Here is a 27,274-nt window from a genome sequence, read left to right as displayed (position 1 = left end):
GCAAATAAGAAGTGGTATCACGATGTTCACACTAGTACATCTTCCATAGCAAAAATAAAACACGACGCAGACTAAAAATTGCTGTCGTCACAGCAACCTGCTTTATGTAACATACTGTGTTATGTAGCTTTGAAAGTGAACACGTGACTCTATGACAACATACGGTTGTTTTAGCAAGGGTCGTCAAAATGTATAAAAGGTCAAAAATACAGTTCTGATAAATGTAACAGCTGTATAATGGAGTAAGATACTCGACACTTTTGGGATTTTGAAAATCTATCAAATGTTGACAGCACATAAACCATTATATAATTACATCACAATGATAATATATATAATTGTAACGGTCGTCCTCCTCCTCTTCGTCCGAAGAGGAGGAGTAGGGATTGGACCAAAGCGCAGCGTGGTAATTAGACATAATGAAGTTTATTAAAGAAAAGACGAAACACGAAAAAACACTTCGACAAACTACAAAACAAATAAACGATGTAGACAGACCTGACTTGAGAACTTACAAACTATGAAGAACGCACGAACAGGAACAGACTACATATACGAAACAACAAACGAAACAGTCCCGTGTGGTAGACATACAGACACGGAAGACAACCACCCACAAACAAACAGTGTGAACAACCTACCTTAATATGGTTCTCAATCAGAGGAAACGTAAAACACCTGTCCCTGATTGAGAACCATATTAGGCTAAATGACAATGAACCTAAACATAGAAACACATAACATAGAATGCCCACCCCAACTCACGCCCTGACCAACTAACACATACAAAAACAACAGAAAACAGGTCAGGAACGTGACAGAACCCCCCCCTCAAGGTGCGAACTCCGGGCGCACCCCTAAAACTCAAGGGGAGGGTCTGGGTGGGCATCTGTCCGCGGTGGCGGCTCCGGCGCAGGACGAGGACACCACTCCACCATTGTCTTTGTCCCCCTCCTTAGCGTCCTCCGAGTGGCGATCCACGCCCCCAACCCTGGTCTAGGAACCTTCACACCGGTCCCCCCTAGATAACTCAGGACAGAGAGGTAGCTCAGGACAGAGAGATAGCTCAGGACAGAGAGGTAGCTCAGGACAGAGAGGTAGCTCAGGACAGAGAGGTAGCTCAGGACAGAGAGGTAGCTCAGGACAGAGAGGCAGCTCAGGACAGAGAGGCAACTCCGGACTGAGTGGCAGCTCCGGACTGAGTGGCAGCTCCGGACTGAGTGGCAGCTCCGGACTGAGTGGCAGCTCATGACTGGAGGGCAGCTCATGACTGGAGGGCAGCTCATGACTGGAGGGCAGCTCATGACTGGAGGGCAGCTCATGACTGGAGGGCAGCTCATGACTGGAGGGCAGCTCATGACTGTAGGGCAGCTCATGACTGGAGGGCAGCTCATGACTGTAGGGCAGCTCATGACTGGCTGGCGGCTCTGGCAGCTCCTGGCTGGCTGGCGGCTCTGGCAGCTCCTGGCTGGCTGGCGGCTCTGGCAGCTCCTGGCTGGCTGGCGGCTCTGGCAGCTCCTGGCTGGCTGGCGGCTCTGGCAGCTCCTGGCTGGCTGGCGGCTCTGGCAGCTCCTGGCTGGCTGGCGGCTCTGGCAGCTCCTGGCTGGCTGGCGGCTCTGGCTGCTCATGGCTGGCTGAAGGCTCTGGCTGATCCTGTCTGGCGGAAGGCTCTGGCTGATCCTGTCTGGCGGAAGGCTCTGGCTGATCCTGTCTGGCGGAAGGCTCTGGCTGATCCTGTCTGGCGGAAGGCTCTGGCTGATCCTGTCTGGCGGAAGGCTCTGGCTGATCCTGTCTGGCGGAAGGCTTTGGCGGCTCCTGTCTGGCGGAAGGCTCTGGCGGCTCCTGTCTGGCGGAAGGCTCTGGCGGCTCCTGTCTGGCGGACGGCTCTGTAGGCTCATGGCAGACGGGCGGCTTTGTAGGCTCAGTACAGACGGGCGGCTTTGAAGGCTCAGTACAGACGGGCAGTTCATGCGGCGCTTGGCAGACTGACAGGTCAGACGGCGTTAGGCAGACGGGCAGTTCAGGCGCCGTTGGGCAGACGGGCAGTTCAGGCGCCGTTGGGCAGACGGGCAGTTCAGGCGCCGTTGGGCAGACGGGCAGTTCAGACGCCGCTGGGCAGACGGCAGACTCTGGCCGGCTGAGGCGCACTGTAGGCCTAGTGCGTGGTGCCGGAACTGGAGGTACCGGGCTAAGGACACGCACCATCAGGCTAGTGCGAGGAACAACAACAGGGCACACTGGACTCTCAAGGCGTACTATAGGCCTGGTGCGTGGTATAGGCACTGGTGGTACTGGGCTGAGGGCACGCACATCAGGGCGAGTACGGGGAGAAGGAACAGTGCGTACAGGGCTCTGGAGACGCACAGGAGGCTTGGTGCGTGGTGTAGGCACTGGTGCTACTGGGCTGGAGCGAGGAGGTGGCGCCGGAAATACCGGACCGTGCAGGCGTACTGGCTCCCTTGAGCCCTGAGCCTGTCCAACTTTCCCTGGTTGTATGCTCCCCGTCGCCCGACCAGTGCGGGGAGGTGGAATAACCCGCACCGGGCTATTTAGGCGAACCGGGGACACCCTGCGTAAGGCTGGTGCCATGTAAGCCGGCCCGAGGAGACGCACTGGTGGCCAGATATGTAGAGCCGGCTTCATGGCACTTGGCTCAATGCTCAATCTGGCCCGGCCGATACGAGGAGCTGGTATGTACCGCACCGGGCTATGCACACGTACAGGAGACACCATGCGCTCTACTGCGTAACACGGTGTCTGCCCGTACTCTCGCTCTCCACGGTAAGTACAGGGAGTAGGCGCAGGTCTCCTACCTGACTTCCCCACTCTCCCTTTTAGCCCCCCCCCAAGAAATTTTTGGGGTTTACTTTCGGGTTTCCAGCCACGTCTCCTACCTGCCTCCTCATACCACCGATCCTGGGCTTTCGCTGACTCCATCGCCTCCCGAGAGCGGCGATTCTCTCCCACCTTAGCCCAGGGTCCTTCTCCATTCAATATCTCCTCCCAAGTCCACGAATCCTGTTTTTTTGGCCGCTGTTGCTGGTTCCTCTCACGCTGCTTGGTCCGAGATTGGTGGGTGGTTCTGTAACGGTCGTCCTCCTCCTCTTCGTCCGAAGAGGAGGAGTAGGGATTGGACCAAAGCGCAGCGTGGTAATTAGACATAATGAAGTTTATTAAAGAAAAGACGAAACACGAAAACACTTCGACAAACTACAAAACAAATAAACGATGTAGACAGACCTGACTTGAGAACTTACAAACTATGAAGAACGCACGAACAGGAACAGACTACATATACGAAACAACAAACGAAACAGTCCTGTGTGGTAGACATACAGACACGGAAGACAACCACCCACAAACAAACAGTGTGAACAACCTGCCTTAATATGGTTCTCAATCAGAGGAAACGTAAAACACCTGTCCCTGATTGAGAACCATATTAGGCTAAATGACAATGAACCTAAACATAGAAACACATAACATAGAATGCCCACCCCAACTCACGCCCTGACCAACTAACACATACAAAAACAACAGAAAACAGGTCAGGAACGTGACAGAACCCCCCCCTCAAGGTGCGAACTCCGGGCGCACCCCTAAAACTCAAGGGGAGGGTCTGGGTGGGCATCTGTCCGCGGTGGCGGCTCCGGCGCAGGACGAGGACACCACTCCACCATTGTCTTTGTCCCCCTCCTTAGCGTCCTCCGAGTGGCGATCCACGCCCCCAACCCTGGTCTAGGAACCTTCACACCGGTCCCCCCTAGATAACTCAGGACAGAGAGGTAGCTCAGGACAGAGAGGTAGCTCAGGACAGAGAGGTAGCTCAGGACAGAGAGGTAGCTCAGGACAGAGAGGTAGCTCAGGACAGAGAGGCAGCTCAGGACAGAGAGGCAACTCCGGACTGAGTGGCAGCTCCGGACTGAGTGGCAGCTCCGGACTGAGTGGCAGCTCCGGACTGAGTGGCAGCTCATGACTGGAGGGCAGCTCATGACTGGAGGGCAGCTCATGACTGGAGGGCAGCTCATGACTGGAGGGCAGCTCATGACTGGAGGGCAGCTCATGACTGGAGGGCAGCTCATGACTGTAGGGCAGCTCATGACTGGAGGGCAGCTCATGACTGTAGGGCAGCTCATGACTGGCTGGCGGCTCTGGCAGCTCCTGGCTGGCTGGCGGCTCTGGCAGCTCCTGGCTGGCTGGCGGCTCTGGCAGCTCCTGGCTGGCTGGCGGCTCTGGCAGCTCCTGGCTGGCTGGCGGCTCTGGCAGCTCCTGGCTGGCTGGCGGCTCTGGCTGCTCATGGCTGGCTGAAGGCTCTGGCTGATCCTGTCTGGCGGAAGGCTCTGGCTGATCCTGTCTGGCGGAAGGCTCTGGCTGATCCTGTCTGGCGGAAGGCTCTGGCTGATCCTGTCTGGCGGAAGGCTCTGGCTGATCCTGTCTGGCGGAAGGCTCTGGCTGATCCTGTCTGGCGGAAGGCTTTGGCGGCTCCTGTCTGGCGGAAGGCTCTGGCGGCTCCTGTCTGGCGGAAGGCTCTGGCGGCTCCTGTCTGGCGGACGGCTCTGTAGGCTCATGGCAGACGGGCGGCTTTGTAGGCTCAGTACAGACGGGCGGCTTTGAAGGCTCAGTACAGACGGGCAGTTCATGCGGCGCTTGGCAGACGGACAGGTCAGACGGCGTTAGGCAGACGGGCAGTTCAGGCGCCGTTGGGCAGACGGGCAGTTCAGGCGCCGTTGGGCAGACGGGCAGTTCAGGCGCCGTTGGGCAGACGGGCAGTTCAGACGCCGCTGGGCAGACGGCAGACTCTGGCCGGCTGAGGCGCACTGTAGGCCTAGTGCGTGGTGCCGGAACTGGAGGTACCGGGCTAAGGACACGCACCATCAGGCTAGTGCGAGGAACAACAACAGGGCACACTGGACTCTCAAGGCGTACTATAGGCCTGGTGCGTGGTATAGGCACTGGTGGTACTGGGCTGAGGGCACGCACATCAGGGCGAGTACGGGGAGAAGGAACAGTGCGTACAGGGCTCTGGAGACGCACAGGAGGCTTGGTGCGTGGTGTAGGCACTGGTGCTACTGGGCTGGAGCGAGGAGGTGGCGCCGGAAATACCGGACCGTGCAGGCGTACTGGCTCCCTTGAGCCCTGAGCCTGTCCAACTTTCCCTGGTTGTATGCTCCCCGTCGCCCGACCAGTGCGGGGAGGTGGAATAACCCGCACCGGGCTATTTAGGCGAACCGGGGACACCCTGCGTAAGGCTGGTGCCATGTAAGCCGGCCCGAGGAGACGCACTGGTGGCCAGATATGTAGAGCCGGCTTCATGGCACTTGGCTCAATGCTCAATCTGGCCCGGCCGATACGAGGAGTTGGTATGTACCGCACCGGGCTATGCACACGTACAGGAGACACCATGCGCTCTACTGCGTAACACGGTGTCTGCCCGTACTCTCGCTCTCCACGGTAAGTACAGGGAGTAGGCGCAGGTCTCCTACCTGACTTCCCCACTCTCCCTTTTAGCCCCCCCCCAAGAAATTTTTGGGGTTTACTTTCGGGTTTCCAGCCACGTCTCCTACCTGCCTCCTCATACCACCGATCCTGGGCTTTCGCTGACTCCATCGCCTCCCGAGAGCGGCGATTCTCTCCCACCTTAGCCCAGGGTCCTTCTCCATTCAATATCTCCTCCCAAGTCCACGAATCCTGTTTTTTTGGCCGCTGTTGCTGGTTCCTCTCACGCTGCTTGGTCCGAGATTGGTGGGTGGTTCTGTAACGGTCGTCCTCCTCCTCTTCGTCCGAAGAGGAGGAGTAGGGATTGGACCAAAGCGCAGCGTGGTAATTAGACATAATGAAGTTTATTAAAGAAAAGACGAAACACGAAAACACTTCGACAAACTACAAAACAAATAAACGATGTAGACAGACCTGACTTGAGAACTTACAAACTATGAAGAACGCACGAACAGGAACAGACTACATATACGAAACAACAAACGAAACAGTCCTGTGTGGTAGACATACAGACACGGAAGACAACCACCCACAAACAAACAGTGTGAACAACCTGCCTTAATATGGTTCTCAATCAGAGGAAACGTAAAACACCTCTCCCTGATTGAGAACCATATTAGGCTAAATGACAATGAACCTAAACATAGAAACACATAACATAGAATGCCCACCCCAACTCACGCCCTGACCAACTAACACATACAAAAACAACAGAAAACAGGTCAGGAACGTGACAATAATGTATAAATATATACCATACAGTACCAGTCAAAAGTTTGGACACACCTACTCATTCAAGGTTTTATCTTTATTTTTTTTACTATTTTCTACATTGTAGAATAATGGTGGAGACATCAAAACTATGAAATAACACATATGTAATCAAAAAAGTGTTAAACCAATCAAAATATATGTTATGTTTTAGTTCCTTCAAAGTAGCCACCCTTTGCCTTGGAGACAGCTTTGCACACTGTTGGCATTCTCTCAACCAGCTTCATGAGGAATTATTTTCCAACAGTCTTGAAGGAGTTCCCACATATGCTGAGCACTTGTTGACTGCTTTTCCTTCTCTCTGCGGTCCAATTCATCCCAAACCATCTCAATTGGGTTGAGGTCGGGTGATTGTGGAGGCCAGGTCATCTGATGCAGCACTCCATCACTCTCCTTCTTGGTCAAATAGCCCTTACACAGACTGGAGGTTTGTTTTGGGTTATTGTCCTGTTGAAAAACATAGTCCCACTAAGCGCAAACCAGATTGGATGGCGTATCGCTGCAGAATGCTGTGGTAGCCATGCTGGTTAAGTGTGCCTTGAATTCTAAATAAATCACTGACAGTGTCACCAGCAAGCACCCCCACACCATCACACCTTCTCCTCCATGCTTCACGATGGGAACCACACATACAGAGATCATCCGTTCACCTATTCTGCGTCTCACAAAGACATGGCGGTTGGAACCAAAACTCTCAAATTTGGACTCATCAGACTAAAAGACAGATTTCCACCTGTCTAATGTCTATTGCTCGTGTTTCTTGACCCAAGCAAGTTTCTTCTTATTATTGGTCTCCTTTAGTAGTGGTTTCTTTGCAGCAAATCGACTATGAAGGCCTGATTCACGCAGTATTCTGTAAACAGTTGATGTTGAGATGTGTCTGTTACTTGTGCTCTGTGAAACATTCATTTGGGCTGCAATATAAGGTGCAGTTAACTATAATGAACTTATTCTCTGTAGCAGAGGTAACTCTGGGTCTTCCTTTCCTGTGGCGGTCCTCATGAGAGCCAGTTTCATCAAAGCGCTTGAGGGTTTTTGCGACTGCACTTGGAGAAACTTTCAAAGTTCTTGACATTTTCCGGATTGACTGACCTTCATGTCTTAAAGTAATGATGGACTGTCGTTTCTCTTTACTTATTTAAGCTGTTCTTGCCATAATATGGACTTCGTCTTTTACCAAATAGGGCTATCTTCTGTTTACCACTTCTACCTTGTCACAACAGAACTGATTGGCTCAAACACATTAAGAGGGAACGAAATTCCACAAATTAACTTTTAACAAGGCACACCTGTTAATTTAAATGTATTCCAGGAGACTACCTCATGAAGCTGGTTGAGAGAATGACAAGAGTGTGCAAAGCTCTCTTCAGGGCAAAGAGTGCCTACTTTAAAAAATCTCAAATATATTTACATTTTTTTTAAACTCTTTTGGTTACGACATGATTTCATATTTCATAGTTTTGATGTCTTCACTATTATTCTACAATGTAGAAAATAGTAAAATTATTGACTGGTACTGTGTATATATATGTATTTAGCTATAGGTTATTGAGCCTATAGGAATTCTAGCTACTTTTGAAGCACACGTTGTGCTCTTGAAAGTAATATTTAACTCTGTAAAGATGTTTTATTATTATAAAAGCTCAAATGTTGATACAAAAAACGGATATTGAAATTACAGTCATTTGTGTAATATTAGGTTTCTACATTGTGTAAAAGCACTACCTATTGAGGTGCATTACATAGAAACTTCGAGGGGCGCAACTTTCACTGGGGGGGGGGGGGGGGGGGGGGTCATGTCTCCTCTACATTCTGAAATAGCATTTTTGTCCCCCCTCAGTTTTATCATTTAGATGTGATACAAAAGCGGCAACGGTGCGCTTTAGTACCATGCGGACGCCTCAGAGTGTCAGGTAGGCTGTTTGGAGTGTTCAGATGGCTGTGTGAAAGCTTCTGGAAGGGTGGCTGGACCAGCATGGGAGAATTAAGCATAGTTCAGTGTGTATGTGTTGCGCTCTTTCACCATGTTTTAAAAGCAATCAGAGCAGAAACTGACTACTCTTTAGTTGACTGATGTAGCTGGCAAGGTAACTGCTGTTTAACTTAACAGAATTTTTTTGAAACTACTGTTTATCCGCAGTGCTGAGCTAGTATTGTAACTGACGTGTAATGTTAGCTAATGTTTCAGCCCCTCTCGACTGAGGTGAATTAATTAGCTACGTTAGCTAGTAGCTACCACAGCCAGGCTGTTATTACTATCTAACAGGTGTTGTTTGTATGGACATGTTTTATAGCCTTTGTTTTGTCACATTTCAACAGAAGTCAATGAACTTGGCTAGCTTTTGCCAGTTGATGTACCGTTAGAGAGAGAGCTGGCCAACAGTTGGCAAATGTTAACTCTTCTTTTTTGCCTCAATCAAACAATCAGTCAAACAATTGAATATTGATATTGTAACCTTTTTTTCAGTGCTTGAGTTTTTATTCGTCAGATTGGTAATGTCACAATATGGATCTGTCAGTTTCCCCAGCTAATTCCCTACTTTTAACACTGACACAGTAATAAACAGCTCTAACATTACAGGCTTCACTGTCATGGTGCACAGTAGAGGTCTGCGCCAGACCGATTCTTTTTGTCCCACTCCTGCCTGCACCCTGAGCTTTTCATACTGCACCGCTGGCTTTCTGTCCGACTCCCACCCGCTACCGCAAGAACTGGTCCCAAACCCAACTGCAGTCCCGCAATGTTATTTTAGGCTTATGTGACACAGCTCACTTGCCAGCCATGGTCCCAGCAATTTTGCGTCCTACAGGCAATATCAAACGCGCAAAAATAAATGAAGGAAATAGGTTAAATTACCAGATATTCTCACATTGCCCTTATATTAGGCTATCTGTATTACTGGGCTAGATCAGCCAATATGCTAGATGTAATTTGAAGAGAGCAGAGTTGGAGAGACTTTCACTTTCTCTTGAGCTATTTTTATAGCCTACCTTTAAGGAGTGGGAAGAGTTTCAGACTGATACATATGGGTGATCAATATTTAGGCCTTTCTAGGCAATGTAGTAAACTATAGCCTAATCATAGGCCTATTTAGGAAGTACATTTTCCTGGAAAAATAACTGCCCCGTGCTTGTCCGGTCCATGCATAGGCTATAGCCTACTCTATTTAATTGACACCACACACGCACCCGATCGCGCAGGTATGGCTACTGAACTTGAAGCAGCAAGAATGATGACAGCGACACAAGCTACGTTTTGCATAGGCTTATGGGATATAGCCTACCTTTTAGGAGGACGATTTGCAGGCAGAGACAAATAAATGGGTGATCAATACTCATTGAAAATGAAAAGGCGCAACGCTGGCTCTCCATAGTAGCCTGACCTATGTGCGCGTTGTGCCTTTTTCAATGAAGATGCCATTTTTGATTGCACTTCGACTCACGTTGGTTGAGCGCCCTCCACTTCTTTCCATTCTCAATATTTATTTACAGACACTGTAGTAAACTACAGTTGAATCATATTTAAGTGAATTTCATATTTAAGTTAACTGCCACGTGATTCTCCGCCCATGTAGGCAGCCTACTCTATTTCAATGAGGCTACACATACTAGGCGCCCTTGAACTCTCACGCCCAACTATGAGAGGTAGGCTACTGAGGTTGACGCAACGAATTCTGTGTAAATAATTAGAAACATATGTGGTTTTAATACAATAGGTTGGCTAACACATACAAAACAGACCGTTTCCAAATAATCTGTGGGACAACAAAAATACAATATTTTCATCCCAAAGTCTGTTTGACCCCGCAGACCGTGCCGTCCCGCAGACCGTGCCGCAATAAATTTAAACTACAGGACAGTAGATTAAGTTTAAAGCTACAGTCTGGGATCTGGGAATAATGGTAATTTCAATTATTGAACCATTGATTCTATTCTTGGATGAAATAATGTATAAATGTACACCAAGGTAATTATTTATACTGGAGACTGAAATAACTGTGTAACCAAGCATTTATAGCGGTTAAGAAATGCATTGCCATTAATTGGAAGGTTGGTTATCCTCCCACAATGTCAAGTTATGTATCACTAGCATTGATTTTTTACCAGATTAAGGGTATATACTTGGCAAATTTCATAAGGTCTGGATGCCTTATATGGTATACAGTACGACAAAAGGAGTCTGTACTGAAAACATACCCATGTCAGGGGAGAAATCTATTTAGGCAATCCCTAGCTGCTGGGCTGTTCAGTCCTGGCCCTGGGGGTCTGCCATCATGTGGGTTGTCACTCTGGCCATGGCATAACACACCCGGAACCAATAATGAATGTTTCACTAAATCACATTTTATTTGTCACATGCGCTGAATACAACAGGTGTACTTACAAGTCCTTAATCAACAATGCAGTTCAAGAAATATAGTTAATCAAATATTGACTAAATAAACGAAAGTAAAAAAAATCGAATCAATCACAAGGTAACACAATAAATGTACATCACAATAACGAGGCTATATACAGGGGGTACAGGTACCGAGTCAATGTGGGGGGGTACAGGTCATTTGTAAAGTGACTATGCATCGATAATAAACAGAGAGTAGCAGCAGTGTAAAAACAAAATGGGGGGGGTTCAATGTAAACAGTCCAGGTGGCCATTTGATTAGTTTAGTTGTTCAGCAGTCTTATGGCTTGGGGGTAGAAGCTGTTAAGGAGCCTTTTGGTCCTGGACTTGGCGCTCCGGTAACGCTTGCCATGCGGTAGCAGAGAGAACAGTCTATGACTTGGGTTGACAATTTTTGGGGCCTTCGTCTGACACCGCCTAGTATATAGGTCCTGGATATCAGTAAACTTGGCCCCAGTGATGTACTGGGCCGTACGCACTACCCTGTGTAGCACCTTCTGGTCAGATGCTGAGCAGTTATCATACCAAGTGGTAATGCAACCGATCAGGATGCTCTCGATGGTGCAGCTGTAGAACTTTTAATAGGATCTGGGGGCCCATGCCAAATCTCTCCTGAGGTGGAAAATGTGTTGTCCTGCCCTCTTCACAACTGTCTTGGTGTGTTTGGACCATAATAGTTTGTTGGTGATGTGGACACCCAGGAACTTGAAACTCTCAACCCGCTCCAATTCAGTCCCATCGATGTTAATGGGAGCCTGTTAATGGGGGTCTTGCTCACATTGAGAGAGAGGTTGTTATCCTGGCACCACACTGCCAGGTCTCTGACCTCCTACCTATAGGCTGTTTCATCATTGTCGGTGATCAGGCCTACCTCTGTTGTATTGTTGCCTACCCTTACCACCTTGGGGCGGCACGTCAGGAAGTCCAGGATACAGTTGCAAAGGGAGGTGTTTAGTCCCAGGGTCCTTAGCTTAGTGATGAGCTTTGAGGGCACTATGGTGTTGAACTCTGAGCTGTAGTCAATAAACAGCATTCTCACATATGTGTTCCTTTTGTCCAGGTGGGAAAGGGCAGTGTAGTTGCGATTGAGATTGGGTCATCTGTGGATTTGTTGGGGTGGTTTGTGAATTGGGTTGGGTCTAGGGTTTCTGGCATGATGGTGTTGATGTGAGCCATGACCAGCCTTGAAAAGCATTTCATGGCTACCAACATGAGTGCTACAGGCGGTAATCATTTAGGCAGGTTATCTTCGCTATCTTGGGCACAGGGACTATGGTGGTCTGTTTGAAACATGTTGGTATTACAGACTCAGCCAGGGAGAGGTTGAAAATGTCAGTGAAGACACTTGCCAGTTGGTCCGCACATGCTTTGAGTACACGTCCTGGTAATCTGTCTGGCCCCATGGCTTTGTGAATGTTGACCTGTTTAAAGGTCTTGCTCACATTGGCTACGGAGAGAGCAATGACACAGTCGTCCGGAACAGCTGGTGCTCTCATGTATGCTTCAGTGTTTCTTGCCTCAAAGCGAGCATAAAAGGCATTTAGCTCATCTGGTAGAGAGCCGGTGTAGTAGGATTCAATCTTAGTCCTGAATTGATGCTTTGCCTGTTTGATGGCTCGTCTGAGGGCATAGCAGGATTTTTTTATAAGTATCCGGATTAATGTCCAGCTCCTTGAAAGCGGAAGCTCTAGCCTTTAAATCTGTGCGGATGTTGCCTGTGTCGTGTCTTTGGCTATGCCGGATTAATTGCTATGACATGCTATTCTATAAAATACTTTCTCCGTAATTAATATCACCTGATTGAGCTAATCGGGTAAATGTAATTAGCTAGAGAGTCGGGCACCACAAAATAATATTTATAGAGCTGTTATCTTCCGAATAAACTCTTAATGATTTAGTAATATTTTACATCAATAGCAGTCAACATCCATCGTCATCTTACTTCAGTCTCATATTCTGAAAGTTGTAAATTCTTGGTTATCTGCAAGAATCCTGGCTAACAAGTTGAATCAGCAATACAAAATTGGGTTTAATTATTTATTTACTAAATACCTAACTAATCACACAGAATCACACATACACAATTAAATCATAACTTGATTACAAATTGCAGTCATAAAGGAAAACGTCCCTAGCGGGCGGAACAGATATGACAGCTTGTTACACAAAGGAAAGGGGGCTGGGTTTTAGTGAAAGAGCGGGAGACTGAAACAGAGGCGAAGCTGTGCTATCGTAAATACAGTATCTTATGCATTCTAAATTACCGCCCATTTGAAAAAGGAAAATGCAATAAATATTTACTCTGAGCTGCGCTTCAGTAGGTTGGTGGTAGATGGAAGACCGTGTTGCCAAACCGAGTCCTCTGTCCTTTGAAGAATGTCTCTGGTGGTCACTGGATACGTTGTAGTAACGTCGTTGTGTAGTAGACGGGATACTCTGACTGTCCTTCCTAGCCTGCGTTTGTAGCAGCTGTTGCTAACTCAACGGCTAGGAGGTATCACTTCTGTAGTGAATACGAGTTCAAAGTTCATACCATTCACAACCAAAGTTCATGCTGATGTTGGCTTAGTTCTGTAGTTATTATCTGAACCATTCTGACATGGGATCGTCACCCTCATCTCCTCGGAACAGAAGGTTATATTTTTGTCAATGGCTTTATATAGTGGAGGGAGAGGGGTGTGTCTGAAAAGTTTGTAACCCATGTCTCTTCACAGGGGCGGGCCACTGGTTGAGCAGAGGCCCAAACTTATGAAAACCCAAATCTCTCATTTTGAAGCTAAAATGACATTTCATCTCTTCACAAATAATTTAATATTCAAACATTTGAATTAAACAGCAATTCCATGTGAATCCGATACCTCTAATGTTTAGACTTTCCACAGTAGAGTTTATGTCATTCTATCATTGATGAGAATGTGTCAGAGGGCAACCGAACTGACATAATATACCTTAAGTACCACCGCATATGTTCAGTTGGTCGGATTACCAGAACATAGTTCATTTCCCCCCAACTTCTGATGTTCCCAGAATCTCTATGTTAACCAAGGAGTTTTCTTATGTCACATCAGTGTAGTAGGGAGAGGGAAAAAGGGGGAAAGATATTTATGACTGTCATAAACCTACCCCCAGGCCAACGTCATGACACCTGTAATCCATTGCTTCTGGTTGGGAAATGTACGTACGGTCACTGTGGGGACGACGTTGTTGATGCACTTATTGATGAAGCCGGTGACTGAGGTGGTATACTCCTCAATGCCATTGGATGAATCCCGGAACATATTCTAGTCTGTGCTAGCAAAACAGTCCTGTAGCATAGCATCTGCGTCATCTGACCACTTCTGTACTGAGTGTATTGAGCTTTGTATGCGTCTCTGTGTGTGGAGTAAAGGTGGTCTTGAGTTTTTTTTCAATGGTTGCACATGTGACAGGCTTGTAGAATAGAAGTAAAATGGATTTAAGTTTGCCTGCATTAAAGTCTCCGACCACTAGGAGCGCCACTTCTGAATGAGAATTTTCTTGTTTGCTTATGGCCTTATACAGCTTGTTGAGTGCGGTCTTAGTGCCAGCATCGGTTTGTGGTGGTAAATAGACGGCTACGAATAATATAGATATACTCTCTTTTTAGATAGTGTGGTCTACAGCTATCATAAGGTATTCTATCTCAGGTGAGCAATACCTCAAGACTTATTTAATATTAGACATTGCACACCAGCAGTTATTGACAAATAGACACACCCCCGCCTACGTCTTACCAGACGTAGCTGCTCTGTCCTGCTGAAAAAATGGAGAAGCCAGCCAACTCTTTATAATCTGTGTCGTCGTTCAGCCAAGTCTTGGCGAAACATAAGCTATTACCATTTTTAAGGTCCCGTTGGTAGGAGATTCTTAATCGTAGATCGTCCAGTTTGTTTTCCAATGATTGCACGTTGGCCAATAATACCGAAGGTAGTGGTGGTTTACTCACTCTGACAAATTCTCACAAGGCACCCATACCTCCGCCTCCTGTATTTACGTATTTTCTTCACGCGAATGACGGGGATGAGGGCCTAGTCTCCGGGAAGCAGTATATTCTTAGCGTCGGACTCATTAAAGAAAAAAATCTTTGTTCAGTTCGAGGTGAGTAATTGCTGTTCTGGTGTCCAGAAGCTCTTTTCGGTCATAAGAGATGGTAGCAGCAACGTTATGTACAAAATGAGTTACGAAAAATGCAAAAAAAACGAAATAGTAAAGTTGGTTAGGAGCCGGGAAAAATGGCAGAATGGGTGTGTTGGGTGTGTTGGGTTGGGGAGCTGCAGTATGGTGGACCCCTAGGGACAGGACGGGGAAACCCAGCTATATTGTGTGCAAGTAAAAAGAGCTCTACAGTACTATTAGGCCTTTGAGATGAATTATATGGAGGATTTGCTGTTTCTGTGTGTTCATTTATATTTGAGGTGTATGTGTATATTGTGTGTGTGTTTTTTTTCTCAAAAAATGTAAGTGGGAACTGGGAAGGAACTTGTGTTGGGAGAGAGTTGAGTTATTGACTAGACTGGTGGGGGTCGGGCGTGCAGGCGACTCGGGCTGGCTGGTCAGTCTGGCTGAAATTTGATATAAAGGATTACTTAATAAAGAGTTGTTAATTTCTCAGAACAAGAATAGACTGACGAGTTTCAGAAGAAAGGTCTTTGTTTCTGGCCATTTTGAGCCTTTAATCGAACCCACAAATGCTGATGCTCCAGATACTCAACTAGTCTAAAGAAGGCCAGTTTAATTGCTTTTTTAATCAGAACAACATTTTCCAGCTGTGCTAACATAATTGCAAAAGGGTTTTCTAATGATCAATTAGCCTTTTAAAATTATAAACTTGGATTAGCTAACTCAACGTGCCATTGGACCACAGGAGTGATGGTTGCTGATAATGGGCCTCTGTACGCCTGTGTAGATATTCCATAAAAAATCTGCCGTTTCCAGCTAAAATGTAATTTACAACATTATGTATTTCTGATCAATTTTGATATTATTTTATTAGACAAAAAATTTGCTTCTCTTTCAAAAACAAGGAAATTTCTAAGTGACCCCAAACTTTTGAACGGTAGTGTACATTGAATTTCTTTTTAAATGAATCTATCCAGCAACAATTCTGTGACAGGTGAATTTACACCTCACAAAAACAGGGAAATAATGGCTGGAAAAGGGGGAATCCTGAGGTGGGCGGGTCATGCACGCTGCTAGCCATTTGTTTATTTCCAACATACGATTGTCATCATGAAAATCTGTCTGCTTCATGTTTTGTTTCTTGACCATGATCATTTGAGTGTCGTGATACTGAGTACCGTGACAATATCACCACATAGAAACAAGAAGTAAAACTGCTACTAGCAGAGACTGGCACAGTATACTCTCTCCTTTGGTATGAGGCCATAGTTTTCTCACTAGAGGGAACTGTTGAACCACTCCACAAATGTTATGCATTTGGATAAGACTGCACAGAAGAAAATTCATTTATTTGTTCATACATTTATTCAATATCACACATGGCGATCGTCGATAGATATGTAAAAGAAGACATTATTTGAACAAAAACAGGTACTAACTCCTGTGAAACACTTAGAACAACCTTAGGTTATGTTCTTATAATGTTTTGACATTTTGACACATTATAACAATTACCAACATATAGCCACTCACTTGAGTGTGATAATACTCCAAAAATGTTCTAAGTTCTCCGATACTGTAAGTGTTACAGCCCTGTAACATTTACATCCCTTTCTTGTCTCTCTCTTCTCTTGTTTAGGGACACCATCATAGTGTGCATAGTTAACAGTGCCACCAGTATATTCGCTGGGTTCGTCATCTTCTCCGTCATTGGATTCATGGCCCACGAACTGAAGGTGCCCATTGAGAAGGTGGCTGATGAAGGTAAATGACACATTCATATAGGGATCATGAAGCATCCAGACCTGGGTTCAAATGCTTGAAAAATCAAAATACACATACAGTATTTGAAATGATTTGTAACCTAGGTCTGGTAGGATCAGATAGTGTATGACAATAGACAGATAGACAGATATCTACAGAGATAGAGAGTGGCTTGGCCAATTCTGAAGTGTAATAGTACTATTTCGATATGCACACAACACAAGTCAGAGTAGATAGTTGCTTTTGTTCAGTATTTATTGGCACTTTTGCCTCTGATTATCAATCTGATTTAACACTCTCAGGTCCAGGCATAGCGTTCGTGGTGTACCCAGAGGCTCTGACCAGACTCCCACTCTCTCCGTTCTGGGCCATCATCTTCTTCCTCATGCTGCTGACCCTCGGACTGGATACCATGGTAACCAAGCCTCACTGTGTGTGTTTGTAGGGCCCTATAAAATCTGTTGTATTTTTTTGTCTAATTCTGTTTATTTTTTTCCCCCAAATTACATTTTCCTGTTTTGTTTGTGAAGGTTTCAGTTTTTTCCCCTGTTTGGTCAGGTTTTCGCTCTCAAATTCATTCATAGAAAAACAACAAAATAAGATTTTTTTTATCCACAAGAATGCTTAAACCACATCAGGCAACCACTTTTTAGGGCTGGAATAACTCTGAGAAATTTTTATTTTTGGGTGTAGCTACATGTGTGCAAAGCAAGAGCCTTGTCTGGTTAGCAGTGTTTCTGTAGCACACATGATTGCAGAGTTTGCTAAACAAATCACCACTGGATTGATACAAATAGTCATGATATCACTCAGCCAGGTAGGCCTAGGCTACTTTGTAGTTCACATTTAATTGAGAAGGTTTTTGGGAAAGCCTTTCCATCTACCCAGAAGACTGTTATCATTATTAGCATCAACGCTAACGGCTACACAAAGTGTTAAATAAACGCACACACAGACAGGGTCATTCCAGCGTTGCCTCTTCAGAAAGTTTAAGGGAAATACGAATCACTGATGCATTTTGTTCACGTCTTATGATAATCTTGGGTAAATGAAATAATTCTCGAATAACTTCAATACATTTAGTTGATTTCCTCCTAAGTTCAAAGTTTTTTTTTTACATTGTTGAATTCCGTTTTAACGTCTGAAATACGTGATTCCCATCCTCGTCCTCCGCATCGTTGATTTTATAGGGCCTTGTGTGTGTTGTTGTGTTTGCCAGTCTTCTCCCAAGTTTGATTTCCACGCAGGCCACGAAGCAACACCAGGCCCTCTGGCATCAATATTGTCAATCGAAACCAATAGAAGCCAAACTTTTTTAGGTTGGGGACAACAGAGCAAGGTAGAGGACTGCCTAGGTAGGGGATTCCATGTTTCATACATTTTGGTTATGGGTGGTGGAGGAGGTGACGTAACTGCTCTCTAGTGTGAAACTTGCTGTGAACTGGTGACAAACAATTTACATATGTGCTATATTTAAATGCCCCATGAATCCAATCCATTACATTATTATTTGTATATACAGTTGAAGTTGGAAGTTTACATACACTTAGGTTGGAGTCATTAAAACTCGTTTTTCAACCACTCCACAGATTTCTGTCTCAATTAGATAGGTTGATTATTCTGTCACATTGTATAATGATAGGAGGCAGGCTCAGGAATACGAATAGGGGGTTTAATTTCTCTACCCAAAATAGAGTACGTCATGAACATGATGGGGACGAAGCCCAAAACAAACACGTGTATATATATAACACAGGGCTGTAACCCAAACAAAGAGCGAGGTGTAAACCTCAGATAAATACACGGGACGAGACCCGTAAAAACAAGTGCACACTAACACGGTAACACGAAAGCTGATACAACAGAGCACAGGACATGGAACAATAATCAACAAGGACAATGGGGAACAGGGGGCACATACAGTTGAAGTCGGAAGTTTACACACACACTTAGGTCGAGTCAATAAAACTCGTTTCTCAAGCACTCCACATTTCTTGTTAACAACTATAGTTTTGGCAAGTCAGTTAGGACATCTACTTCCTGCATGACACAAGTAATTTTTCCAACAATTGTTTACAGACAGATTATTTAACTTATAATTCACTGTATCACAATTCCAGTTGGTCAGAAGTTTACATACACTAAGTTGACTGTGCCTTTAAACAATTTGGAAAATTCCAGAAAATGATGTCATGGCTTTAGAAGCTTCTGATAGACTAATTGACATAATTTGAGTCAATTGGAGGTGTACCTGTGGATATATTTCAAGGCCTACCTTCAAAATCAGTGCCTGTTTGCTTGACATCATGGGAAAATCAAAAGAAATCAGCCAAGACCTCAGAAAAAAAATGTAGACCTCCACAAGTCTGGTTCATCCTTGGGAGCAATTTCCAAATGCCTGAAGGTACTACTTTCATCTGTACAAACAATAGTATTCAAGTATAAACACCATGGGACCACACAGCCGTCATACCGCTCAGGAAGGAGACGCGTTCTGTCTCCTAGAGATGAACGTACTTTGGTGCGAAAAGTGCAAATCAATCCCAGAACAACAGCAAAGGACATTGTGAAGATGCTGGAGGAAACAGGTACAAAACTATATATATCCACAGTAAAACAAGTCCTATATCGACATAGCCTGAAAGGCCGCTCAGCAAGGAAGAAGCCACTTCTCCAAAACCGCCATTAAAAAACCAGACTACGGTTTGCAACTGCACATGGGGACAAAGATCATATCTTTTGGAGAAATGTCCCCTGGTCTGATGAAACAAAAATAGAACTGTTTGGCCATAATGACCATCATTATGCTTGGAGGAAAAAGGGGAACGCTTGCAAGCCGAAGAACACCATCCCAACCGTGAAGCACAGGGGTGGCAGCTTTTGTTGTGGGGGTGCTTTGCTGCAGGAGGGACTGGTGCACTTCACAAAATAGATGGAATCATGAGGTAGGAAAATTATGTGGATATATTGAAGCAACATCTCAAGACATCAGTCAGGAAGTTAAAGCTTGGTTGCAAATGGGTCTTCCAAATGGACAATGACCCCAAGCATACTTCCAAAGTTGTGGCAAAATGGATTAAGGACAAGAAAGTCAAGGTATTGGAGTGGCCATCACAACGCCCTGACCTCAATCCCATAGAAAATGTGTGGGCAGAACTCAAAAAGCATGTGCGAGCAAGGAGGCCTACAAACCTGACTCAGTTACACCAGCTCTGTCAGGAGGAATGGGCCAAAATTCACCCAACTTATTGTGGGAAGCTTGTGGAAGGCTACCTGAAGCGTTTGACCCAAGTTAAACAATTTAAAGGCAATGCTACCAAATACTAATTGAGTGTATGTATACTAATGACCCACTGGGAATGTGATGAAAGAAATAAAAGTTGAAATAAATCATTCTCTCTACCATTATTCTGACATTTCACATTCTTAAAATAAAGTGGTGATCCTAACTGACCTAAGGCAGGGCATTTTTACTAGGATTAACTGTCAGGAATTGTGAAAAACTGAGTTTAAATGTATCTGGCTAAGGCGCATGTAAACTTCTGACTTCAACTGTATGTAGCCCTATATGACTGTTTTGAGAGAGGGAGAGAAAGAGAGGGAAAGGGAGAAGGGAGAGAGAAGAAAGAAGGAAGAGGGAAATAGAGAGAGAACAAGAGTACCAGTGGAGAGGGGAATACGGAGAGAGGATGAGTGGAAGAAAAAGAGAGGGGAGCGGGAAAGGGGAGAGAGAGAAGAAAGATGCAAGAGGGGGAGCGGAGAGATGAGTAAAGCAAGAACGAGGTGGGGAAGAAGAAGAGAAGGGAGAAGGGGATCCACTTCTGACCTCATCAACAACTGCCTCTGCGGGGTGTGAACGCTCTAATTAGAGGGATCAGTGGCACATGTGGCTTCACTTTGTGTGTGATTGTGGTGATTTATTTTTATTTTTATTGTATTTATTATGGATCCCCATTAGCTGCTGCGAAGGCAGTTATTCCTTTAAAAAAAACATTACAATGCATTCACAACAGATTTCACAACATATTAAGTTTGTGCCCTCAGGCCCCTACTCTACTACCACATATCTACAATACAAAATCCATGTGTACGTGTGTGTATAGTACGAATGTTATCGTGTGTTTGTATGCATGTGTCCCCGCTGTTCCATAAGGTGTATTTTGATCTGTTTTTTTTATATCTAATTTTACTGCTTGCATCAGTAGTCATGGCTCTGTGTAGTACTGTGCACCTCCCATAGTCTGTTCTGGACTTGCGGACTGTGAAGAGACCTCTGGTGGCATGTCTTGTGGGGTATGCATGGTTGTCTGAGCTGTGTGCCAGTAGTTCAAACAGACAGTTCGGTGCATTCACAAATACAAGTAGTGATGAAGTCAATCCCTCCTTCACTTTGAGCCAAGAGAGATTGAAATACATATTATTCATGTTAGCTCTCTGTGTACATCCAAGGGCCAGCCGTGCTGCCCTGTTCTGAGCCAATTGCAATTTTCCTAAGTCCCTCTTTGTGGTACCTGACCACACGACTGAACAGTAGTCCAGGTGCGACAAAGCTAAGGCCTGTTGATAGTGCTGTTAAGAAGGCAGAGTAGCACTTTATTATGGACAGACTTCTCCCCATCCTAGCTACTGTTGTATCAATATGTTTTGACCGTGACAGTTTACAATGCAGGGTTTCTCCAAGCAGTTTAGTCTCCTCAACTTGCTCAATTACCACATTATTCATGACAAGATTTAGTTGAGGTTTAGTGAATGATTTGTCCTAAATACAGTGCTTTTAGTTTTTGAAATATTTAGGACTAACTTATTCCTTGCCACCCATACTGAAACTAACTGCAGCTCTTTGTTAAGTGTTGCTGTCATTTCAGACGCTGTGGTAGCTGACGTTTATAGTGTTGTGTCATCCGCATACATAGACTGGCATGTCGTTAGTAAAGACTGAAAAAACCAAGGGGCCTGATTATACCTTGATTTTGTTTGAGGCTTCCATTAAAGATCACCCTCTGTGTTCCGTTAGACCGGTAACTACACTGCTCAAAAAAATAAAGGGAACACTTAAACAACACAATGTAACTCCAAGTCAATCACACTTCTGTGAAATCAAACTGTCCACTTAGGAAGCAACACTGATTGACAATACATTTCACATGCTGTTGTGCAAATGGAATAGACAAAAGGTGGAAATTATAGGCAATTAGCAAGACACCCCCAATAAAGGAGTGATTCTGCAGGTGGTGACCACAGACCACTTCTCAGTTCCTATGCTTCCTGGCTGATGTTTTGGTCACTTTTGAATGCTGTCGGTGCTTTCACTCTAGTGGTAGCATGAGACGGAGTCTACAACCCACACAAGTGGCTCAGGTAGTGCAGCTCATCCAGGATGGCACATCAATGCGAGCTGTGGCAAGAAGGTTTGCTGTGTCTGTCAGCGTAGTGTCCAGAGCATGGAGGCGCTACCAGGAGACAGGCCAGTACATCAGGAGATGTGGAGGAGGCCGTAGGAGGGCAACAACCCAGCAGCAGGACCGCTACCTCCGCCTTTGTGCAAGGAGGAGCACTGCCAGAGCCCTGCAAATGACCTCCAGCAGGCCACAAATGTGCATGTGTCTGCTCAAACGGTCAGAAACAGACTCCATGAGGGTGGTATGAGGGCCCGACGTCCACAGGTGGGGGTTGTGCTTACAGCCCAACACCGTGCAGGACGTTTGGCATTTGCCAGAGAACACCAAGATTGGCAAATTCGCCACTGGCGCCCTGTGCTCTTCACAGATGAAAGCAGGTTCACACTGAGCACATGTGACAGACGTGACAGAGTCTGGAGACGCCGTGGAGAACGTTCTGCTGCCTGCAACATCCTCCAGCATGACCGGTTTGGCGGTGGGTCAGTCATGGTGTGGGATGGCATTTCTTTGTGGGGCCGCACAGCCCTCCATGTGCTCGCCAGAGGTAGCCTGACTGCCATTAGGTACCGAGATGAGATCCTCAGAGCCCTTGTGAGACCATATGCTGACACATGCACATTTGTGGCCTGCTGGAGGTCATTTGCAGGGCTCTGGCAGTGCTCCTCCTTGCACAAAGGCGGAGGTAGCGGTCCTGCTGCTGGGTTGTTGCCCTCCTACGGCCTCCTCCACATCTCCTGATGTACTGGCCTGTCTCCTGGTAGCGCCTCCATGCTCTGGACACTACGCTGACAGACACAGCAAACCTTCTTGCCACAGCTCGCATTGATGTGCCATCCTGGATGAGCTGCACTACCTGAGCCACTTGTGTGGGTTGTAGACTCCGTCTCATGCTACCACTAGAGTGAAAGCACCGCCAGCATTCAAAAGTGACCAAAACATCAGCCAGGAAGCATAGGAACTGAGAAGTGGTCTGTGGTCACCACCTGCAGAATCACTCCTTTATTGGGGGTGTCTTGCTAATTGCCTATAATTTCCACCTTTTGTCTATTCCATTTGCACAACAGCATGTGAAATGTATTGTCAATCAGTGTTGCTTCCTAAGTGGACAGTTTGATTTCACAGAAGTGTGATTGACTTGGAGTTACATTGTGTTGTTTAAGTGTTCCCTTTATTTTTTTGAGCAGTGTATTTATCCACAATATAGCAGGGGGTGTAAAGCCATATCACTTATGTTTTTCCAGCAGCAGACTATGATCGATAATGTCAAATCCAAACTGAAGTCGAACAAAATAGCACCCCTATTCTTTTTATCATACATTTTTCTCAGCCAATCATCAGTCATTTGTGTAAGTGCTGTGCTTGTTGAATGTCCTTCCCTATAAGCGTGCTGAAAGTCTGTTGTCAATTTGTTTACTGTAAAATAGCATTGTATCTGGTCAAACACAATATTTTCAAAAGTTTACAAAGGGTTGGTAACAGGCTGATTGGTCGGCTATTTGAGCCAATAAAGGGGGCTTTACTATCCTTAGATAGTGGAATATCTTTTGCTTCCCTCCAGGCCTGAGGGCACACACTTTCTAGTAGGCTTAAATTAAAGATATGACAAATAGGAGTGGCAATATCGTCCGCTATTATCCTCAGTAATTTTCCATCCAAGTTGTCAGACCCCAGAGGCTTGTCATTGTTGATAGACCTCTTCCACACCTACTTTATGGAAATGAAAATTACAATTCTTGTCTTTCATAATTTGGTCAGATATACTTGGATGTGTAGTGTCAGCGTTTGTTGCTGGCATGTCATGCCTAAATTTGCTAATCTTGCCAATGAAAAAATCATTAAAGTAGTTGGCAATATCAGTGGGTTTTGTGATGAATGAGCCATCTCATTCAATGAATGATGGAGCGGAGTTTGCCCTTTTGCCCAAAATCTCATTTAAGGTGCTCCAAAGCTTTTTACTATCATTCTTTGTCATTTATCTTTGTTTTATAGTGTAGTTTCCTCTTCTTTTTATTCAGTTTAGTCACTATTTCTCAATTTGCAGTATGTTTGCCAATCAGTTGTACAGCCAGACCTATTTCCCTTTTCTTTTGCCTTAGCCCTCTCAACCATAATTTGTTTTAATTCCTCATCAATCCACAGGGATGTAACATTTTTTACAGTCATTTTCTTAATGGGTGCATGCTTATTAGTAACTGGGATAAACAATTTCAGAAATGTGTCAAGTGCAGCGTCTGGTTGCTCCTCATGGGGCAGCAGGTAGGAGGGTTAGGCCAGTAACCGAAAGCTGACAAGGTACAAATCTGTCGTTCTGTCCCTGAGCCAGGCAGTTAACCCACTGTTCCCCGGGCACCGATGACCCTGATTGTCGATGTTAGCCTCTCTGATTCAGAGGTGTTGGGTTAAATGAATGCATTCAGTTGTACAACTGACTAGGTATCCCTCTTTCCTTTCCGTTTCCCATTACACATCACGGACCAACAAATATTCTTTACGACAACATCGGAATCGCTCCAAAACTTCTTGTATGACCTCTTATACACTATATTAGGCCCAGCCTTTGGAACTTTGGTTATCCTGCTTTCAAAGAAATTTCTGCAGCATTAGTAAAGATGTGATCAATACATGTTGATGATTTCAGTCCTGTGCTTTTTGTAACTACCCTGGTAGGTTGATTGACAACCTGAACAGGGTTCGCAGGTTACAGTTTGAAGTTTTCTCTGGAGTGGGCAGCCTGATGAAAGCCAGTCAATATTGAAATCACCCAGAAAATATACCTCTCTATTGATAGCACATACATTACCAAGCGTTTCACATATTGACTGCTAGCACTTGGTGGTCTATAGCAGCTTCCCACCAGAATGAGCTTTAGGTGAGGCAGATGAACCTGTAGCCATATTACTTCAGCAGTTTTTAACATGAGATCCTCTCTAAGCTTTACTGGAATGTGGTTCTGAATATAAACAGCCACACCTCCACCTTTTAGTTATTTCTGTATTTTCTGTATCTTATAACCATGTATTGCTACCACTGTATCAAAGGTATTATCTAAGTGAGTTTCAGAGATTGTCAGAATATGAATGTCATCTGTTACTAGCAAATTATTGATTTCATGAACCTTGTTTTTTAATCTACATATGTTAATGTGGGCTATGTTTAACACTTTTCTGGAATGCTTGATTGTTTTTCTTGCTTTACTGGGAAGCTTAGCAGGGGTAGACATGCTCATGTTATTTATGTTAGTGCATGGTGAGCTGCACACAGTGGACTTCCTGCTAGGGCACACCACCTCAGTGCTAACTGTATAACTCTGGTTCATAGGCATATGATGACTGCGTACAATAGCTGTAGGGTCAGCAGAGACATTCAGGGCAGTAAGAGGGATATACATGTGGTTACTTGCATTGTCTTCTAACGCCGCTGGGATAATGTGCATTTGCTGAAGCATAATGACAACTCAGCGACACAATGGTAGGGATTAAAGGAGCTGGGCTTGGGTCAATGATATGTCATTGTCTCAACGCAGCCTTACAATGCAGTGAGTGGATCCAGGAACCCAAATGATTTGGGTGGATCCCATCCTCATAATACAAGCTTTGTTTCTAGAAGGTATCAAAATTGTCAATAAATATTACACCCACAGAGCTGCAATAGTCTCGTAGACAGTTATGGAGGGCTAAAAGTCTGTTGAACCGTCCAATGCAGCGATTTAGGGAGGGCAGAGGAAAAGATATTATGGGGCGTTCGTTGGTTTCAAGTAGTAACACGATCAATTCTTTAAAAATCATCTTCAGTTGTTCTGGAGTGTTGTCAGATTGGCCGTTTGTAAATTCAGAGCATTTTGCTCTCGGAGCATTCAGAGTGCACACTGGACGATCTGGCCGAAAAGTAGGGTTGATCCGAGAATTCTGACTTACAACAGCAGTTGCCCAAGCTAACTGGCTAACGCTGGCTAGCTTGCTAGCTACTTCAAGACACAAAGGAGAGAGCAGCTCACTCTGACCATTTTACTCGCCCTAGAAGAGCTGGTTAGGCTGTTTTTATGTTATCCAGAGCGTTGCAACTGTGCTGCTGGCAACAATTTTATTAAAAAAATATATTTTGCCAACGTTTACTGACACCGGCCATATTCAATGGGTGTTGAGCATTCGTAAATTCGTCAGTTATTCTGCGCTCTGCAACACTCAGACGAGAGTGCTCTGAAGTCAGAGTAGATAGCCAGATCGAATTTACAAGTTGTCATAGTGACATCATAAACATTCTATTGAAATTGTTACTTTTATTGTGAAGTCTTTTGTTTAGACATGTAGCTAGCTAGCTAAACAGTGAACCATAATCCCAACTCATAATTTTACTACCCTGCATGAATCTGGCGGTGGCTAACCAACCATGTTCAATGTTAGCTAGCTAACATTCGGCTATAACTAGCAATGCAAATGGCTCTGAGATACGAATAATATTACTACACTGCTCATACATGTGACGTTAGCTAGCTAACAGTACACTTGAACTAGAAATGTTAACGACTTTCTGACAAAATTAGAAAAGTGTATTATCTGAAAATGTAACTAGGTAGACTCTCTTACCCGTACACATGGATGGATGCTTCTCCCTCTCTGTCACAGATGCCATGGTTGCCCTTAGTTTGAAGATGTAATCCGGAGCCTTCTGTGTGTGTTCTCTTTGACTCCGTCTGCATATTTGCAATCAAACGGCAGAATTTTCCCCATCTCCTTAGCTATCATACTCTAATTCCACTGATTTCAAAACTTGGTCCTCCAGAAAGTGGAGGGCAACACTTATGCAGTTCTACTATGTGATATCTTTCAAAAAAGCTGCTTATATTATAGAAAGAAGTGGACTACATGGCAGACCAATCCAAACTAATCTCTCGGCATGTCCAGCCCACTCATTATCTCAGCCAATCATGGCTAGCGGGAAGGTTGCTCCATTGTTCCATGGCTAAACCAAATAGGCTCGTAATTTAACAATTTTATTCATATTTACAGATGGCACACAAGTTTTTTATTAAGGCACATGAAAGTTCACATGTTCCAGAAGGCATTTCTCCCCAAAAATGCATTTTGATTAAAAAAAATAAGTTTACGTTCAAATGGCTTTCCTGTAAAGTAGTGACATGCGACATACACCTAGTTTCCTGAAACGAGTCACAAATGATGTGATACCGATAGTATCTTTCAAAACTTACCCGAATCAAAAACCGTGGATTGATAGCAGCCTTGTAGGAAAACTGAAAGAGAGAGATGCTGCTTATTAACAGGGCAAGGTGACCGGGGACAATCATTTGGTT

At 45.1% G+C, this 27,274-nt stretch overlaps 1 protein-coding gene across 1 annotated transcript in view; it reads left to right on the top strand.

The window, feature by feature from the left end:
• Positions 1–27,274, top strand: part of LOC120052037 (sodium- and chloride-dependent glycine transporter 2-like) — a 51,794-nt gene that overhangs the window by 7,724 nt on the left and 16,796 nt on the right. The window contains exons 9-10 of the mRNA XM_038998904.1: positions 16,443–16,567; positions 16,870–16,982. Of these exons, the coding sequence (XP_038854832.1) occupies positions 16,443–16,567; positions 16,870–16,982 (238 nt within the window). The remainder of the gene's footprint in view (positions 1–16,442; positions 16,568–16,869; positions 16,983–27,274) is intronic.

Source organism: Salvelinus namaycush, chromosome 1 (assembly GCF_016432855.1).
Source record: "Salvelinus namaycush isolate Seneca chromosome 1, SaNama_1.0, whole genome shotgun sequence".
Classification (NCBI taxonomy): domain Eukaryota; kingdom Metazoa; phylum Chordata; class Actinopteri; order Salmoniformes; family Salmonidae; genus Salvelinus; species Salvelinus namaycush.
This window is presented reverse-complemented; position numbering and strand designations above follow the sequence as displayed.